Here is a 15,508-nt window from a genome sequence, read left to right on the forward strand (position 1 = left end):
AGGGTCAGAGAGTCATAGTGATGTACAACATGGAAACAGACCCTATGGTCCAACTTGTTCTTGCTGACCAGATATCCTAGATAAATCTTATACCATTTGCCAGCATTTGGCCCATATCCCTCTAAACCTTTCCTATTCATATACCCATCCAGATGCCTTTTAAATGTTGTAATTGTATCAGCCTCCACCACTTCCTCTGGCAGCTCATTCCATACACGCACCACCCTCTGCATGAAAAAGTAAATAAATTAGAAACAAAGAAGAATACCTAGAAACGGATATTAGAAAACCAGAATCTTCTTAACAGGTACAGAGATCTAATAGAAGGAACTGGAAGCTGCAAGAATTCAATACACTTACCATTTTGGGTCATATACGTTCAAGAGTGATCTGCATCTGCAGGAAATGTTGGAAGAGTGGGACAATACAACTAATTATAAAACACATTTATGTAGTATCTAAAGTTTTTTTTTAAATTTAAAAAGATGTACTATTTGGTAACAAAGATTTGCATTTACATTGTATCACTATTTCTCTCCAAAATGTATCAAAACTATTCACATGAAATTTTATGCAGATGAACATGGTGAACATGTAATCAACAGAAATAACGATCCATGAGGCTGAGAATTTCCTGAGGTGCTTCAACTTCTCTACTGGAAATGCAAGTATGAACAGGGTTGCCACTTCACTTTTTGCTGAAATTATATTGATAGAGCAGGAACAGCGAAAGAATTGGAAGACTAGTCTTTGCTTTTGTATTCTGGACGAGGGAGGAATGTTGGTCAGGATGTCAAGACAACTTCCCCAACACGCTGCATTGAACAATCACATGTAACCAAAAGCATTCACCTAAATAGGTCATGGTTTTAAATTATATCTGAAAGATTTTATTTTCATCAATTCAGCACTGTTTCACCAAACGTACTCAGTCTTCAGATCTTCTTGATGCAGAAGATAAAGGTGATTTTAATTTAAGTCTTTCTTTCTTAAGAGGCGAATTTGCTTCTCATTACTTTTTAATTTCCTCTGGTCTTCCACTGCATGTACTAATGCATGTTGGAAGGAATTTAAAGTGGGAACGAGGTGGGGACGATACCTTTATTGATTACCAGAGTTTTGTCTGCATGATTTTGAAGTGATTGTTGGCTGTCATAGAGCTGTATAGCATGGAAACAGACCCTTCAGCCCAACTCATCCATGCTGACCAGATATCCTAAACTAATCTAGTTCCATTTGCCAGCATTTGGTCCACATCCCCCTAAACACTTCCTATTCAGTTATCCTCCAGATGCCTTTTAATTGTTATAATTTTACGAGCATCCACCATTTCCTCTGGCAGCTCATTCCATACAGGAGGAATGAGGAACCTTGTTGAACTGAAGTCCATACAGATCACATCCACTGCTCTGCCCTCATCAATCCTCGTTGTTACTTCTTCAAAAAATTCAATTAAGTTCATGAGACATGATTTCCCGTGCACAAAGCCATGTTGACTATCCCTATTAAATCCCTACCTTCCAAATACACGTAAATCCTGTCCCTCAGGATTCCCTCTAACAACTTGCCCACTACTGATAAAAACTGAAAGAACTGTGGATGCTGTAAATCAGGAACAAAAACAGAAGTTGCTGGAACAGCTGAGCAGGTCTGGCAGCACCTGTGAAGAAAAAATCAGAGTGAACGTTTTGGGTCTGGTGACCCTTCCTCAGAACACAGTTCCGGACCTGAAATGTTAACTCTGATTTTTTTCTTCACAGATGCTGCCAGACCTGCTGAGCTTTTCCAGCAACTTCTGTTTTTGCCCACCACTGATATAAGGCTCACCGGTGTAAGTTCCCTGGCTCTTCCTTACCACCTTTATTAAATAATAACATCATGTTAGCTAATCTCCAGTCTTCTGGCACCTTTCCTGTAGTTACTGATGATACAAATATCTCAATAAAGGGCCCAGCAATGACTTCCCTAGGTTCCCACAGAGTTCTAGAGTACAAAACAAAAACCCAACAAACTGTGGATACTGTAAATCAGAAATAAAAACAGACGTTGCTGGAAAAGCTCAGCAGGTGTAGGGAGTGCTACGTGGTTTACTGTTCACCAGCTCCCTGGTTCTGACACTGGGCTTATGTATGGAATGTGATGTGATGGAAAGCACAGAAGGCAGATGTTTCAGAGGCAAAGAAACAGATTTTATTGAACAAACAAGCAAATTTAATATATTTACAGAAAACAAGAAAGTGAATATCAAAAAAAAACGGTCTTTGACTGAGACCTGTCTCCCAGTTAACTTGACCCCCAGTTACGCCTTACAGCCGAGTGATACAGTAGATAAATAGATATAGTGGGTGGCTGTTACGTATGCTAACAAGGGGGAGTGAGTGAGAGAGAGTACCTGCTGACCCGGAGTCCTAATCCACTTCCCTTCCTGAGGGGTGCCCTACATTGTTAGCCCTCCTGAACCCCACCTTCCCCTATCTAAGACTAGCCAAGCTGGGTTAGAGTCTCGATGACCTGAGGCTCACCCCTGGTGTGAAAACATGATTTTGACTGGCTCTTGTCCGTAGTCTCTTGCTGTAGCTGCGAGTCCGCGAAGGGCTGCAAGTACCAGTTACAGTCAGTCTAGTGGTGTCCGCTGATGCAGTTAGACATGTGGGACCAGACCGGTGGTAGCTTGGGTTTTCTTTTTTTTCTGGTGGGCCTTGTGAGCGGGTTGTTGTCGTGGATGGTGGTAGATGTTGCTGGCTTTGTCCCAGTCAGTGTCTTGTGTCTCTAGATGCCTTTTGTTGCCTCTGGACATCGAGTAGAGGTTTGTGGTTAGCTGCTGGTATTCAGTGGTTGTGAGGGCTGCTTTCCTTCGTGAGCGGGGCCTGCTTCTCGCTCGGACTCTCAAACTCTCATCACGGAGCCCACCTCAGAGCGCACACCGTGTTGGAATTCGGGCACGTTGCTGGTATCGCAATGCTGGTATCAGAGAGCTGGTATCATTCACATTCTTTTTCTCCTCTCTCTCTTCCTTCTCTGCCGTGCTGGGCTTGGGGGTCTCCAGTTATACCCAACTGCAGGCCCCCTTATCTCCCACCAAATCTGTTAATCCTCTAGTGGTCCCCAGCATTTCAGATACCAGCCTTCAGCCAATTCGATTTATTCCCCGTGATATCAAGAAACGGTTGGAGACACTGGATACTGCAAAGGTTACAAGCCCTGACAACATTCCGGCAATAGTACTGGAGACTTGTGCTCCAGAACTTGCCGCTCCCCTAGCCAAGCTGCTTTAGTACATTTACGACACTGATATCTACCCGACAATGTGAAAAATTGCCCAAGTATGTCCTTACACAAAAAGCAGGACAAATCCAACGTGGCCAATTACCGCCCCGTCAGTCTACTCTCAATCATCAGTAAAGTAATGGAAGGTGTCATTAACAGTACTATCCAACAGCATCTGCTCAGCAATAACCTGCTCAGTGACGCCCAGTTTGGATTCCACCAGGGCTACTCAGCTCCTGACCTCATTACAGTCTTCTTATTCTCGACCAAAACCTTACTTTCTCTAGTTATCCAGCATTCCCTACACCTACCAGCCTTCTCTTTCACCCTAACGGGAACATACTGTCTCTGGACTCTCATTTTCTCATTTTTGAAGGCTTCCCATTTTCCACCCATCCCGTTACCTGTGAACATCCTCTCACAATCAACTTTGGTCTTCCTCAAATTTAGAACTTTACCTTTTAGATCTGGTCTATCCTTTACCATCACTATCTTAAATATAATAGAATTATGGTCACTAGCCCTGAAGTGGTCCCCCACTGACAACTCAGTCACCTGCCCTGCCTTATTTTGTAAGAGTAGGTCAAGTTTTGCTCCTTCTCTAGTAGGTACATCTGCATACTAAATCAGAAAATGTTCTTGTATGCACTTAACAAATTCCTTCCCATTCAAGTCCCTAACACTATGGCAATCCCAGTCTATGTTTGGAAAGTTAAAACCCCCTACCATAATGACCTTATATTCTTACAGGTAACTGAGATCTCCTTACAAATTTGTGTCTCAATTTCCCACTGATTATTGGGGGGCCCACAGTACAATCCCAATAAGGTGATCATCCCTTTCTTATTTCTCAGTTCCACCAAATAACTTTCCTGGATGTATTCCCAGGAATATCTTCCTTAAGTGCAGCCGTAATGTTATCCCTAATCAAAAATGCCACTCCTCCTCCTCTCTTGACCCCGTTTCTATCCTTCCTATAGCATCTGGAACATTAAGTTGCCAGTCCTGTCCATCCCTGAGCCACGACCCTGTAATTGCTATGATATACCAGTCCCATATTCCCAACCATGCCCTGAGTTCATCTGCCTTAGCTATTAGGCCTCTTGCATTGAAATAAATGCAGTTTAATTTATCAGTCCTACCTCGTTCTCTGCTATGTTACTGCCTGCCCTGACAGTTTGACTTGCTCCTTTTCCCAACTGCACCAGTCTCAGACTGATCTCTTTCCTCAATATCTCCCTGGGTCTCCCTGGAACTGGGAGTAACCCAGATATTACTACTCTATGGTAACAGACCTAACCTGATGATAATCCTTCCTTTGTTTATTTTTAATTTTTTCTACATTATTTTTCTCATCTATGTTAACCTGCTGAAGCTACAAACCAGGACAACTTGTGCGCCAAACAGCAGCAAGTGATGGACAGAGTTAACCGATTTATAGCCCCAAAAATCTAGCCTTGAAAATCAGTAAATTTATGGAAGGTGTCATCAACAATGCTATCCAGCAGCACCTGCTTAGCAATAACCTACTCAGTGAAGCACAGTCCGGGTTACACCAGGGCCGTCAGCTCCTGACCTCATCACAGCCTTGATTTAAACAAGGACAAAAGAGCTGAATTCCAGAGGTGAGGTGAGAGTGACAGCCCCTGACTTCAAGCTGCACTCAGCCGATTGTGAATTGATCACTATCCTTCATCATGACGTCAGAAGTAGGGATGACTGCGCTATGTTCAGAACAACACTTCAGATACTGAAGCAGTCATGTGCAAATGCAACAAGATCTGATCAATATCCGTCCTTGGGCTGACAAGTGGCAAGTAATAATTGTGCCACACACAAATGCCAAACAATGACCATCTCCAATACAGACAATCTAATCACTGCCGCTTGACATTCAATGGTGTAGCTATCATTGAATCCCCCATATCAACATTCTTAGGATTACCATTGACCAGAAACTCAACTGGACTCCTCACATAAATACAGTGGCTACATTGCAGGTATAAAAGCTAGGAATACTGCAGTGAGTACTGACTCCCTAAAGCCTATCCACCATCTACAAGGCAAAATTCAGGAGTGTGATGGAATACTCCCCACTTGCCTGGATGAATGCAACTCCAACAACATTGAAGAAGCTTAATAGCATCCAGGACAAAGCGGCCTGCTTAACTGGCACCACATCCACAAACATCCACTCCCTCCCCCACAGACCCTTAGTAGTAGCAGCAATGTGTACTATCTACAAGATATATTGCAGAAATTCACCAAAAATCCTTAGACAGCACCTTCCAAATGCACAACCACTTCCACCTAGAAGGACCAGGGCAGCAGATACATACGAACATCACCACCTGCAAGCCACTCACCATCCTGACTTGGAAATATATCACCATTCATTCTCTGTCACAAGGTCAAAATCCTGGAATTTCCTCCCTAACGGCATTGTGGGTCAACCTACAGCATGTGGACTACAGCAGTTTAAGAAGGGTACTCAGCACCATCTTCTCAAGGACAACTAGGTACAGGTAATAGACTAATGAATGGATACAACGGCCAACTAGCAGAATGGACTGGCAGCCAACTTTAAGTGTGAAAGCAGAGAGTGGGAGTAAACTATAGTTATTCAAGGTGGCAGAAGGTGGGAAGTCAGGAGGAACACAGCAGGCCAGGCAGCATCAGAAGAGCAGGAAAGCTGACGTTTTGGGTTGGGACCCTTCTTCAGATTTTCATTTTGTAAAATCCACTCTTTTTCAACAGGAAAAATTGATCATGATCAGGATCCTAATCCTCACCAATTTATGTTTACTCACCCAGAACAGCAGAAATCACTGTAGCACTCTTAAACCACCTGAACTGGATTGGATTTAGCTGATCAGATTTTGGCCTTCCTAATCTGTATCATTCAGACACACACAGTTTAAATATACTCAATGACAGAACTAGCATATTAGAATACTTTAATGTAAAATACAATTACTTACCACAGGATACGCATGATTGCAAGTTGTCATCATAATACTCATTCGTTGCACATCTGTAGCAACCTATCAATATAAAGATTCAATACAACCTGAGGCACAGAGTACTGAGAAATATTTACCTATTTAAATATACAATATAATAGATAAAATTATCTGTTCACACAGATGTACGTGCAACACGATTTAAACTTTTTCCTGGCATCATCAATTCATTAATTTCTATGCTGACATGAACCTTAACAAACCAAGCAAAGAGTTGACTGTATCTTACTTATTACTGAAATATGGAGGTTCAACTTAATCAATGTGTTAAAACTGCTCTGTTAAATACCCAAAATTAGTGGAGGAAAACTAGTTGAAGGGGACACATAAGCTTTTCAATAGAAAAGGAAGAAATTAAGATTATTTCTTGAGTTTTAAATATAATGATGGTACAATATGCTGGTCATGAAAGGTATCAGAAGTTATCAAAGACAAATTTGTAAAAGAACCACAACCATGTTCACCTGCAGCGAGACACAAATAATGCACAGTTGAACAGTAGTTAGAAACCTGAAGTCAAGATTATTGATGTGTATGTTAATGTTCAGACCTGTAATCAAGCAAGGATATTATCAAAAAAAGAAAAAGCGGACTTGTACAAGCTGTACAAGGTGCTGGTGAGGCCACACCTGGAGTACTGTGTGCAGTTTTGGTCTCCTTACTTGAGAAAGGATGTATTGGCACTGGAGGGGGTGCAAAGGAGGTTCACTAGGTTGATTCCGGAATTGAGGGGGTTGGCTTATGAGGAGAGACTGAGTAGATTGGGATTATATCACTGGAATTCAGAAGATTGAGGGGGGATCTTATAGAAACATATAAAATTATGAAGGGAATAGATAAGATAGAAGTAGAGAGGATATTTCCACTGGCAGGTGAAGCTAGGACAAGAGGGCATAGCCTCAAGATTAGAGGGAGCAGATTTAGGACTGAATTGAGAAGGAATTTCTTCACCCAGAGGGTTGTTAATCTATGGAATTCCTTGCCCAGTGAAGTAGTTGACGCTACTTCAGTAAACGCTTTTAAAAAAAAGGTAGATTTTTTTTGAACAATAAAGGAATTAAGGGATACGGTGAGAACGTGGGTAAGTGGATCTGAGTCCATGAAAAGATCAGCCATGATCTTATTGAATGGTGGAGCTGGCTCGAAGGGCCAGACGGCCTACTCCTGCTCCTAGTTCTTATTTTCTTATGTTCTTATGTAATTCTACCAGTAATGGTTTTATGACATTATCATGTTAAGATCATTCAGACCTGTAACGATGTTATGATATTATCACACTTAGAACACTTGACCTATAATATGCAATGGTATTATTACAATGAGAATTGAAATAACTCCACAGAGACTGGTATCACGTCATCAAGTCACCCTTTATTTACACATGGAAAGTCGTTGACTCTGGCACTGCCTCGTCAGAGTCAGTATCTGGAGTGTCAGAATCTCTGACTCTCCTCTTTTTATCTATTAGCCAAGGCTCTCTCACTGGACCAGATTAACAGCCCCAATAAGGGAGCTCATATTTTATGAGGTCCAGCTGGCTGACCTCTTCACCATCACTACAGAAAACCTCTAGCTGTACAGTGGTGTGATATTAGTGCATTAAAAACATATAGATCAATACCAGACCCTGACTTTCTGTAGTATCTTTGATATAATAAAAATGTCCCAAGATGTTCCATGGGAGTTTGTTGCAAATTTATGCCAGAATCCAGAATTGGAGGAGTGCAAAGATTTTGAAAGCTTGTTAACTCTGATAACTCATCTAACCATAAGTCCAGAGGAAGATTTGAAAACAAAGATAAGAAATTGAACATTGTCAGCTGGAAACAATATCTTTTATCATTCTTTGCTGGTATATGGGCATCACTGGCAAGGTCAACATTTGTTTCCCATCCCTAACTGCCCTTAAACTGAATGGATTACAAGACCATTTCAGAAGGCAGTTCAGAATCAACCAGGTTGCTGTGGTTTGGAGTCACGCATGAGCTAAAGTCAACACAGTATGGAGCTGAAGGAACACAGCAGGTCAGGTAGCATTGGAGGAACAAGAAAGTTGACGTTTTGAGTTGGCACCCTTCAACATGAAGGGTCCTGACCCGAAACATCGACTTTCCTGTTCCGCTGATGCTGTGTGACCTGCTGTGTTCCTCCAGCTCCACACTGTGTTGACTCTGACTCCAGCATCTGCAGTTCTTGCTATCTCACTCATAAGCCATACTAGTTAAAACAAATGGGTTTGGTTTGACAATGATTGACAACAGTTTCATGTTTACCACTACTGACATCAGCTTTCCACTTCAGATTGAGACATTATCTAAGCAATCTGTTCAGAAATGTTATCACATACCTCTTGAACTCAGACCTCCTGACTCAGAGGCAGGGACATTACTGATATACCATAAAAGTCCTCTCAACTCCATATTCATTAATGGAACTTAAATTCCACCAGCTATCACGGTGGGATTTGAATCCATGTTCCCCAAAGTATTAGACTGGAGTTCTGGAGTGCTGGCTCAATGACATTACCATTACACTATTGTCTCCTCCAAATAGGTCTACAGGTACAAAGATAATGGGTGAACAAGACTTGGTGTAAGTCAGGCAGTTGTGCTTTGGATGTATGCAAGTTTATGTGAGATGAAAGATGGGAGACCATGGAAGATGGCACTAGTATAGATATGCCGAGTTGTGTCAAAGGAATTAGAATCAAAGAGTCATAGAGTAATACAGCATAGAAACAGGCCCTTCAGCCCAAACTGGTCCATGCTTACCATGGTGCCCACTCAGCTAGTTCCAACTGCCTGTATTTGGTCCATATCCCTCTAAATCCTTCCCATCTATGTACCTATCCAAACGTTTTTTAAATGTTGCTGCTGTACCTCAATCACTTTCTCTGGCAGCCCATTCTATAGATGCAACACTGTCTGCATGAAGAAGTTACCCCTCAGGTCCTTCTAAAATCTTCCTTCTCTCACCTTAAACCTATGCCCTCTAGTTTTCAATTCCCCATCCTTGGGAAAAAGACTATATGCAATCATCCTATCTTTGCCTCTCATGATTTTATACACCTCAATAAGGTCACCCCTCAATCTCCTACGTTCCAAGGAATAAAGTCCTATCCTGCCAACCTCTCGCTATAACTCAGGCATACTGACCTTGGCAACATCCTTGTAAATCTTCTTTGCACAATTTCCAGTTTAACTATGTCTTTCCTAGAACAGGATGACCAAAACATGTGCACAATACTCCAAGTGCAGCCCCACCAACGACTTATACAACTGTAACATAACGTCCCAACTCCTATACTCAATGCCTCGACCGATGAAGGCCAGCATGCCAAATGCCTACTTCACCACCCTGTCAATCTGTGACGCCACTTTCAATGAACTATGTACTTGTACTAATAGGTCCCTCTCTTCCACAATACTCCTCAGGACCTCGCCATCAACTGTAGAAGTCCTATCTTGGTTTGACTTTCCAAAAAGCAACACCTCACACTTATCTGTATTGAATTGCATTTGCCAATGCTCAGCCCACTTCCTCATCTGATCAAGATCCCTCTGTAATTTTTGATAACATTCCTCTCAATCAACAATACCTTCTAATTTTATACAATCCGCAACTTACTAATCATGCCTTATACATTCACATCCAGATCATTTATGTAATTAATAAATAACGAAGGTCCCGGCACCGAACTTTGTGGCACACCACTAGTCACAGGTCTCCAGTCCAAGAAACAATCTTCAACCATCACCCTCTGCTTCTTACTATCCAGCCAGTTTTGAATCCAATTAGCTAGCTCTCCCTGGATTCCATGCAACCTAACCTTCATGACTAGCCTGCTGTGCAGGACCTTGTCAAAGGCCTTACTAAAGTCCATACAGACAACATCCACCACCCTACCCTATCTATTCTCTTGGTTACCTCTTCGAAAAACTCAGAAAGATTTATCAGACATGACTTCCCATGCACAAATCCATGCTGACTATCCCTAATCAGACCTTGACTATCCAAATGTTGGTTGATCCTGTCCCTCAGTATCCTCTCTAATAACTTGCCTACCGCGATGTCAGGCTCACTGGCCCATAGTTCCTTGGCTTGTCTTTGCTACCCTCCAGTCTTCCTGAACTTCACCAGTAGGTAAAGATGAAGCAAAAATCTCTGCAAGAGCTTCTGCAATTTCTTCCCTAACCTCGCACAACATCCGAGGACGAAATTTGTCAGGCCCAGGTGATATATCTACGTCAATGTGATCTAAGGCTGCAAACACCTCCTCTCTGGCAATATGTATGCGGTCTAAAACATCCCCATTTGTTTCCCTTATTTCCTTAGCATCCATGATTTTCGCCTCAGTAAACACTGAAGAGAAATATTCATTAAAAATCTCCCCCATTTCATATGGCTCCACACATAAATGGCCATGCTGATTGTTAAAGGGACTTATTCTCTCCCTAGCCACCCTTTTACTCTTAATATAGCTATAGAACCTATTGGGATTATCTTTAACCTTATCTGCCAGATCCATCTCATACCCTCTTTTTGCTCTTCTGATTTCCCTCTTAAGCTGTACAAAAGCCTGGTTCGGCCACATCTGGAGTATTGTGTCCAGTTCTGGTCACCTCATTACAGGAAAGATGTGGAAGTGTTGGAAAAGGTGCACAGGAGATTTACCAGGATGTTGCCTGGAATGGAGGGAAGGTCTTATGAGGAAAGGTTGAGACAGCTAGGGCTTTTCTCTTTAGAATGACGAAGGATGAGAGGTGACTTGATAGAGGTGTGCAAAATGATCAGAGGTATAGATAGAGTAGACAGCTAGAGACCTTTTCCTGGGATGAAGGTAGCTATTACGAGGGGGCATAGTTTTAAAGTGAGTGGAGGTAGATATAGGGGAGATGTCTGAGGTAGGTTCTTTACTCAGAGAGTGGTAGGGGCGTGGAATGCATTGCCGGAGAGGGTAGTGGAGTCGGCCTCATTAGGGGCATTTAAGTGGCTATTAGATAGGCATATGGATGATAGTGTAAGGTAGGAGTGGAGGTTAGATAGACCTTAGGACTAGGGTAAAGGTTCAGCACAACATCGTGGGCCGAAGGGCCTGTACTGTGCTGTACTGTTCTATGTTCTAAGTATGCTCCTACACTTTAATGACATTTTCAGCAGCAGATGAGCTGAGGCCAGAGCAGAGTTAAGCAACAATACAGAGCTGAGAGTAGTTGGCCATTGTAGTGAAATGGATATATGGTTGAAGGCTAATCTTGGAATCAGATTTGGCTCTGAGCCTGTGGCTGCTCTAGTTCAGCTGCAGACAATTGCCAAAGAGAGAGATAGAATCAGTTGCTAAGGAATGAGGTTTGTGGTGAGGACTGAAAATGATGGCTTGGTCATCCTGGAGAAGGTATCTGCTCTTTCTGTGCTAGATATTGAACAAGCAGTCTGATAAGTCTGATAAGCTGTGTATCATCAGCGTACATGTGGAAACTGAAGCTGTGTTTTATGGATGATGTCACCTACGGGCAGCAAACCAATGATAAGTCGGAAGAATCAATGTTATATCCTTGATGGACATCAGAGGTAAAAAGGTGCAAGAGTAGAAACAGAAACCATAGGAGTTGGTTCTTTGGGTTGTGTGAGTAGATTGAATGGAATCTGATGAGTGATGTTTGTCATACTTTGGAGATGGTGGCGAATTACTAGAAGAGGATAGTGTGGTCAATTATGTCAAAGTGCAACAAAAACAGAAATTGCTGGATAAACTCAGCAGGTGTGGCATCATCTGTAGAGAGAAAGCAGAATTAGAATTTTGGGTCCAGCCTGCTGCTGAGTTTTTCCAGCAATTTCTGCTTTCCTTTCTTATTTCCAGCACCCACAGTTCTCTGGCTTTTTTGTTTAATGTTGAAGTCAAGAGATTGAGAGGCTGAAGAGAGACAGTTCACAATAGTCACTCAGGCCATTTAATGATTTTCTGATATTTTCACACTTAAACCTCATGGACATTAACAGCATAGAAGAAGGTTATTTAGCCTGTAGTTGCAGTGTTGGTCAATAAAGATCTGACTACACTAATCTCACTTTCCAGCTCTTGGCCCAGAGTGCTGGAGGCTATGTGGACACAATGCAAGTACATATGTTAAGTATTGCTTTATTGTTACAAGAGTTTTTGACTCAACCACCCTTTCAAACAGTGAGTTCCAGACTCTGGGTGAAAAACATTTACCTCGATTCTCCTCTTAGCTTTCTATTTCTTACCTTAAAAATCTATGTCTCCTGGTTATGGATAAAGAACATGCAAACCCAATGGATTATTATCATAATAAGAACACTTGAACCTTGCAATGATACTGTGATATTCTCAAATGCAGGCCCGTTCAATCTTGTATTAGTACAATGATATCAGACTGAAACTCTGGCCTGGATTTCTGCCATGTCACAAGTGATCACTATGGCAAAAATGGTGGAAGAGGCAGAAATACAAATTGACCTAATTTCAGTGACCTGGATGTGTAGCACATGAGGTTCAAAGATTTGACTTGCTAAGAGCAGGACTGACTTCATGGAATTGGTTGGAAAGCCAGGGTATGCTTTAGAAAGGTAAGATACCTCTTTAGAAGTTGTCCTAGATCACCTCAATCACCTTTCGGGTGGTGGTGGGGGCAGGGGTGGAATTGTGCTGTAGGAAGGCAATATGCCTTTTGGGATTATTAAAGGCAGGTGTATATATGAGGAAAAATGTACATAAAATTATTGAAAGTGTGAATCTTAGAGGAACTGTCAAAATCGTGGAGGAAATGTCAAAAGTAGCTGTCAAAAGTGTTAAGGAAATCTGTAAAAAGGAGCAATCAGGGCATTTAAATATCCCATCCTTTAAATACCTTGAAAAATACTATGTTTGGGGTGTTCAAGAATTCATGGCTTTCCATTTCATTCTGTCTGTTGGCATAAGTGTGAAGGCTTCCATGACTTGATTAGTGCTGGATGACTGATTTTGCAACATCTCATTATATAGTGGGGTGTCTGCGATTCCACTATTCTAGGTAACTACAGGCTCTTTGAAATCAGAGCATGAATTCCAAAACTTCTTTACGTAAGGGTTTATGCGATAGGATTAGGTTTTTTTTTGTTGTTACAAGGCATTATGTAGTTGAATAAATGTAGTAATTTTTTAAAAATGATTTGTAGGGTCATAGAGCCATACAGCATAGAAACAGACCCTTTGGTCTAACCAGTCTGTACTGAACATAATCCCACACTAAACTAGTCTCACCTGCGTGTTCCTAGCCCATATCCCTCCAAACCTTTCCTATTCATGTACCCATCCAAAATCTTTTAAACATTGTAATTATATCCACATCCACCACTTCCTCAGTCAGTTCATTCCACACGCGAGCCACCCTCTATGTGAAAAATTTGCCTTTCATGTCTTTTTTAAATCTCTCTCCTCTCACCTTAAAATACGGCCCCTAATCTTGAAATCCCTGATCCTAGGGAAAAGACAACTACCAGTAACTTTATCTACATCTTTCATTATTTTATAAACTTCTATCAGGTTGCCTCGCAACCTCCTACGCTCCAGTGAAAACAGGCCCATCTATCCAGTCTTTCATTATAACTCATATCTTCTATACTTGGCAACATCCTGGTAAATCTCTTCTGAACCCTCTCCAGCTTAATAATACCCTTCCTATAACTGAGTGATCAGAACAGGACACAGTATTCCAGAAGTGGCCTTACCAATGTCCTGTATAACCTCAACATGACATCCCAACTTCTATACTCAAAGGACTTAGAAATGAAGGTAAGCATGCCAAACACCTTTTTAACTATGGTAGACAAACCTGAAGAAGGGTAATACCCAAAACATTATCTGCTCCTTTCCTCCAGATGCTGCCTGACTTCCCGTGCTCTTCCAACCATCCTGTTTGTCTGCCTTTTTAACCACCCGGTCTATATGTGATGCAAACTTCATGTACCTCAACTGTTAGGTCCCTGTGTTCTACAACACTAGCCAAGACCCTATCTTTAATTGTATCCTTATTTATTGTACCAAAATGCAATACCTCACATTTATCCATCTGCCATTTTTCAGCCCATTAACCCATTTGATCAAGATTCTTGGTAATCTTAGAAAACCTCCTTCACTGTCTACTATGCCACCAATTTTGGCATCATCACAAACTTACTAACCATGCCTTCTATATTCTTATCCAAATCGTTTATATAAATGATAAACAAAAGAGGACATAGAACCGATCCCTGCTGAACATTGCTGATGACAGACCTCCAGTCCGAAAAGCAACCCTCCACCATCGCTTTCTATCTTCTGCCATAATATAGACTGAAATACATATTTAGAATCTTATTTTAGTTAATTGCTCTATGAATTAAGAGGTCTGCCAGTGGTGTGTGTTTTCATGGGTGGTGTGTTGGAGTGCATGGTATGAATTGGCACTAAGCTGGCATGTGACTATAAAGGGCCATGGGGGTTGGGTACAGGTTCACAAATTGTTATGTAAGGTGTGAGGGGCCATGGGAGTGTGCACAGTGTGCGAGGTTTCATGGGGAAATTGGAGAGAATGAGGGGTGCAAATGATTGGTGGGGGTGTACTATTTTATGTTTTATTGTTTTTTCTGTAACTTCAATGCAGTCGAATGCACGGAGGAAGGGCTTCTGCCCAGCCTATCTCTGTACTTGGACATCCTTCATTCTTGATTTGAGTTTGGCACCACTGACTCCCAGGGATTTCCACCAATCCAGAATGAAGATTACAGATGGTAGGCCACCTACTTTCTGAGTCGTGTTTGTGAAACAAGCACATGTCCTGATTCTGCAACCTGACCCAGGAGCAGAAATCTTAACTTCTGATTTATAATAACCTGTGCTATAACATTAGGAACACTCAGACCTTGGATTAATACTGTGATATCACACTAAAAACAATCTAGGCCCGAAACGTCAGCCTTTCTGCTCCTATGATGCTGCTTGGCCTGCTGTGTTCATCCAGCCCTGCACCTTGTTGTCTCGGATTCTCCAGCATCTGCAGTTCCTACTATGTCTGACCTATGATGGTGCTGGGATAGTAGAAAAGTAACACTCAGATCTGCAATGGTACTGTGATATTATCACACTAGAAATACTCAGTCATGAGATTATGTTGTAATATTATTACAATCAACATTGGCCTCATAAACCAGTGCCAAAGCAGGGTTGTTAAATTAATTAG

At 41.8% G+C, this 15,508-nt stretch overlaps 1 protein-coding gene across 1 annotated transcript in view; it reads right to left on the minus strand.

Moving 5' to 3' along the window:
- Positions 1 to 2,481: 2,481 nt before the first annotated feature.
- LOC109935051 (mucin-6-like) overlaps positions 2,482 to 15,508 on the minus strand; it is a 95,581-nt gene continuing 82,554 nt past the window's right edge. The window contains exons 13-15 of the mRNA XM_048607278.1: positions 6,755 to 6,840; positions 6,249 to 6,311; positions 2,482 to 2,595 (exon numbers count right to left, since the gene is read on the minus strand). Coding sequence (XP_048463235.1) covers positions 2,482 to 2,595; positions 6,249 to 6,311; positions 6,755 to 6,840 — 263 coding nt within the window. The remainder of the gene's footprint in view (positions 2,596 to 6,248; positions 6,312 to 6,754; positions 6,841 to 15,508) is intronic.

Source organism: Rhincodon typus, chromosome 17, assembly GCF_021869965.1.
Source record: "Rhincodon typus isolate 14 chromosome 17, sRhiTyp1.1, whole genome shotgun sequence".
NCBI lineage: Eukaryota > Metazoa > Chordata > Chondrichthyes > Orectolobiformes > Rhincodontidae > Rhincodon > Rhincodon typus.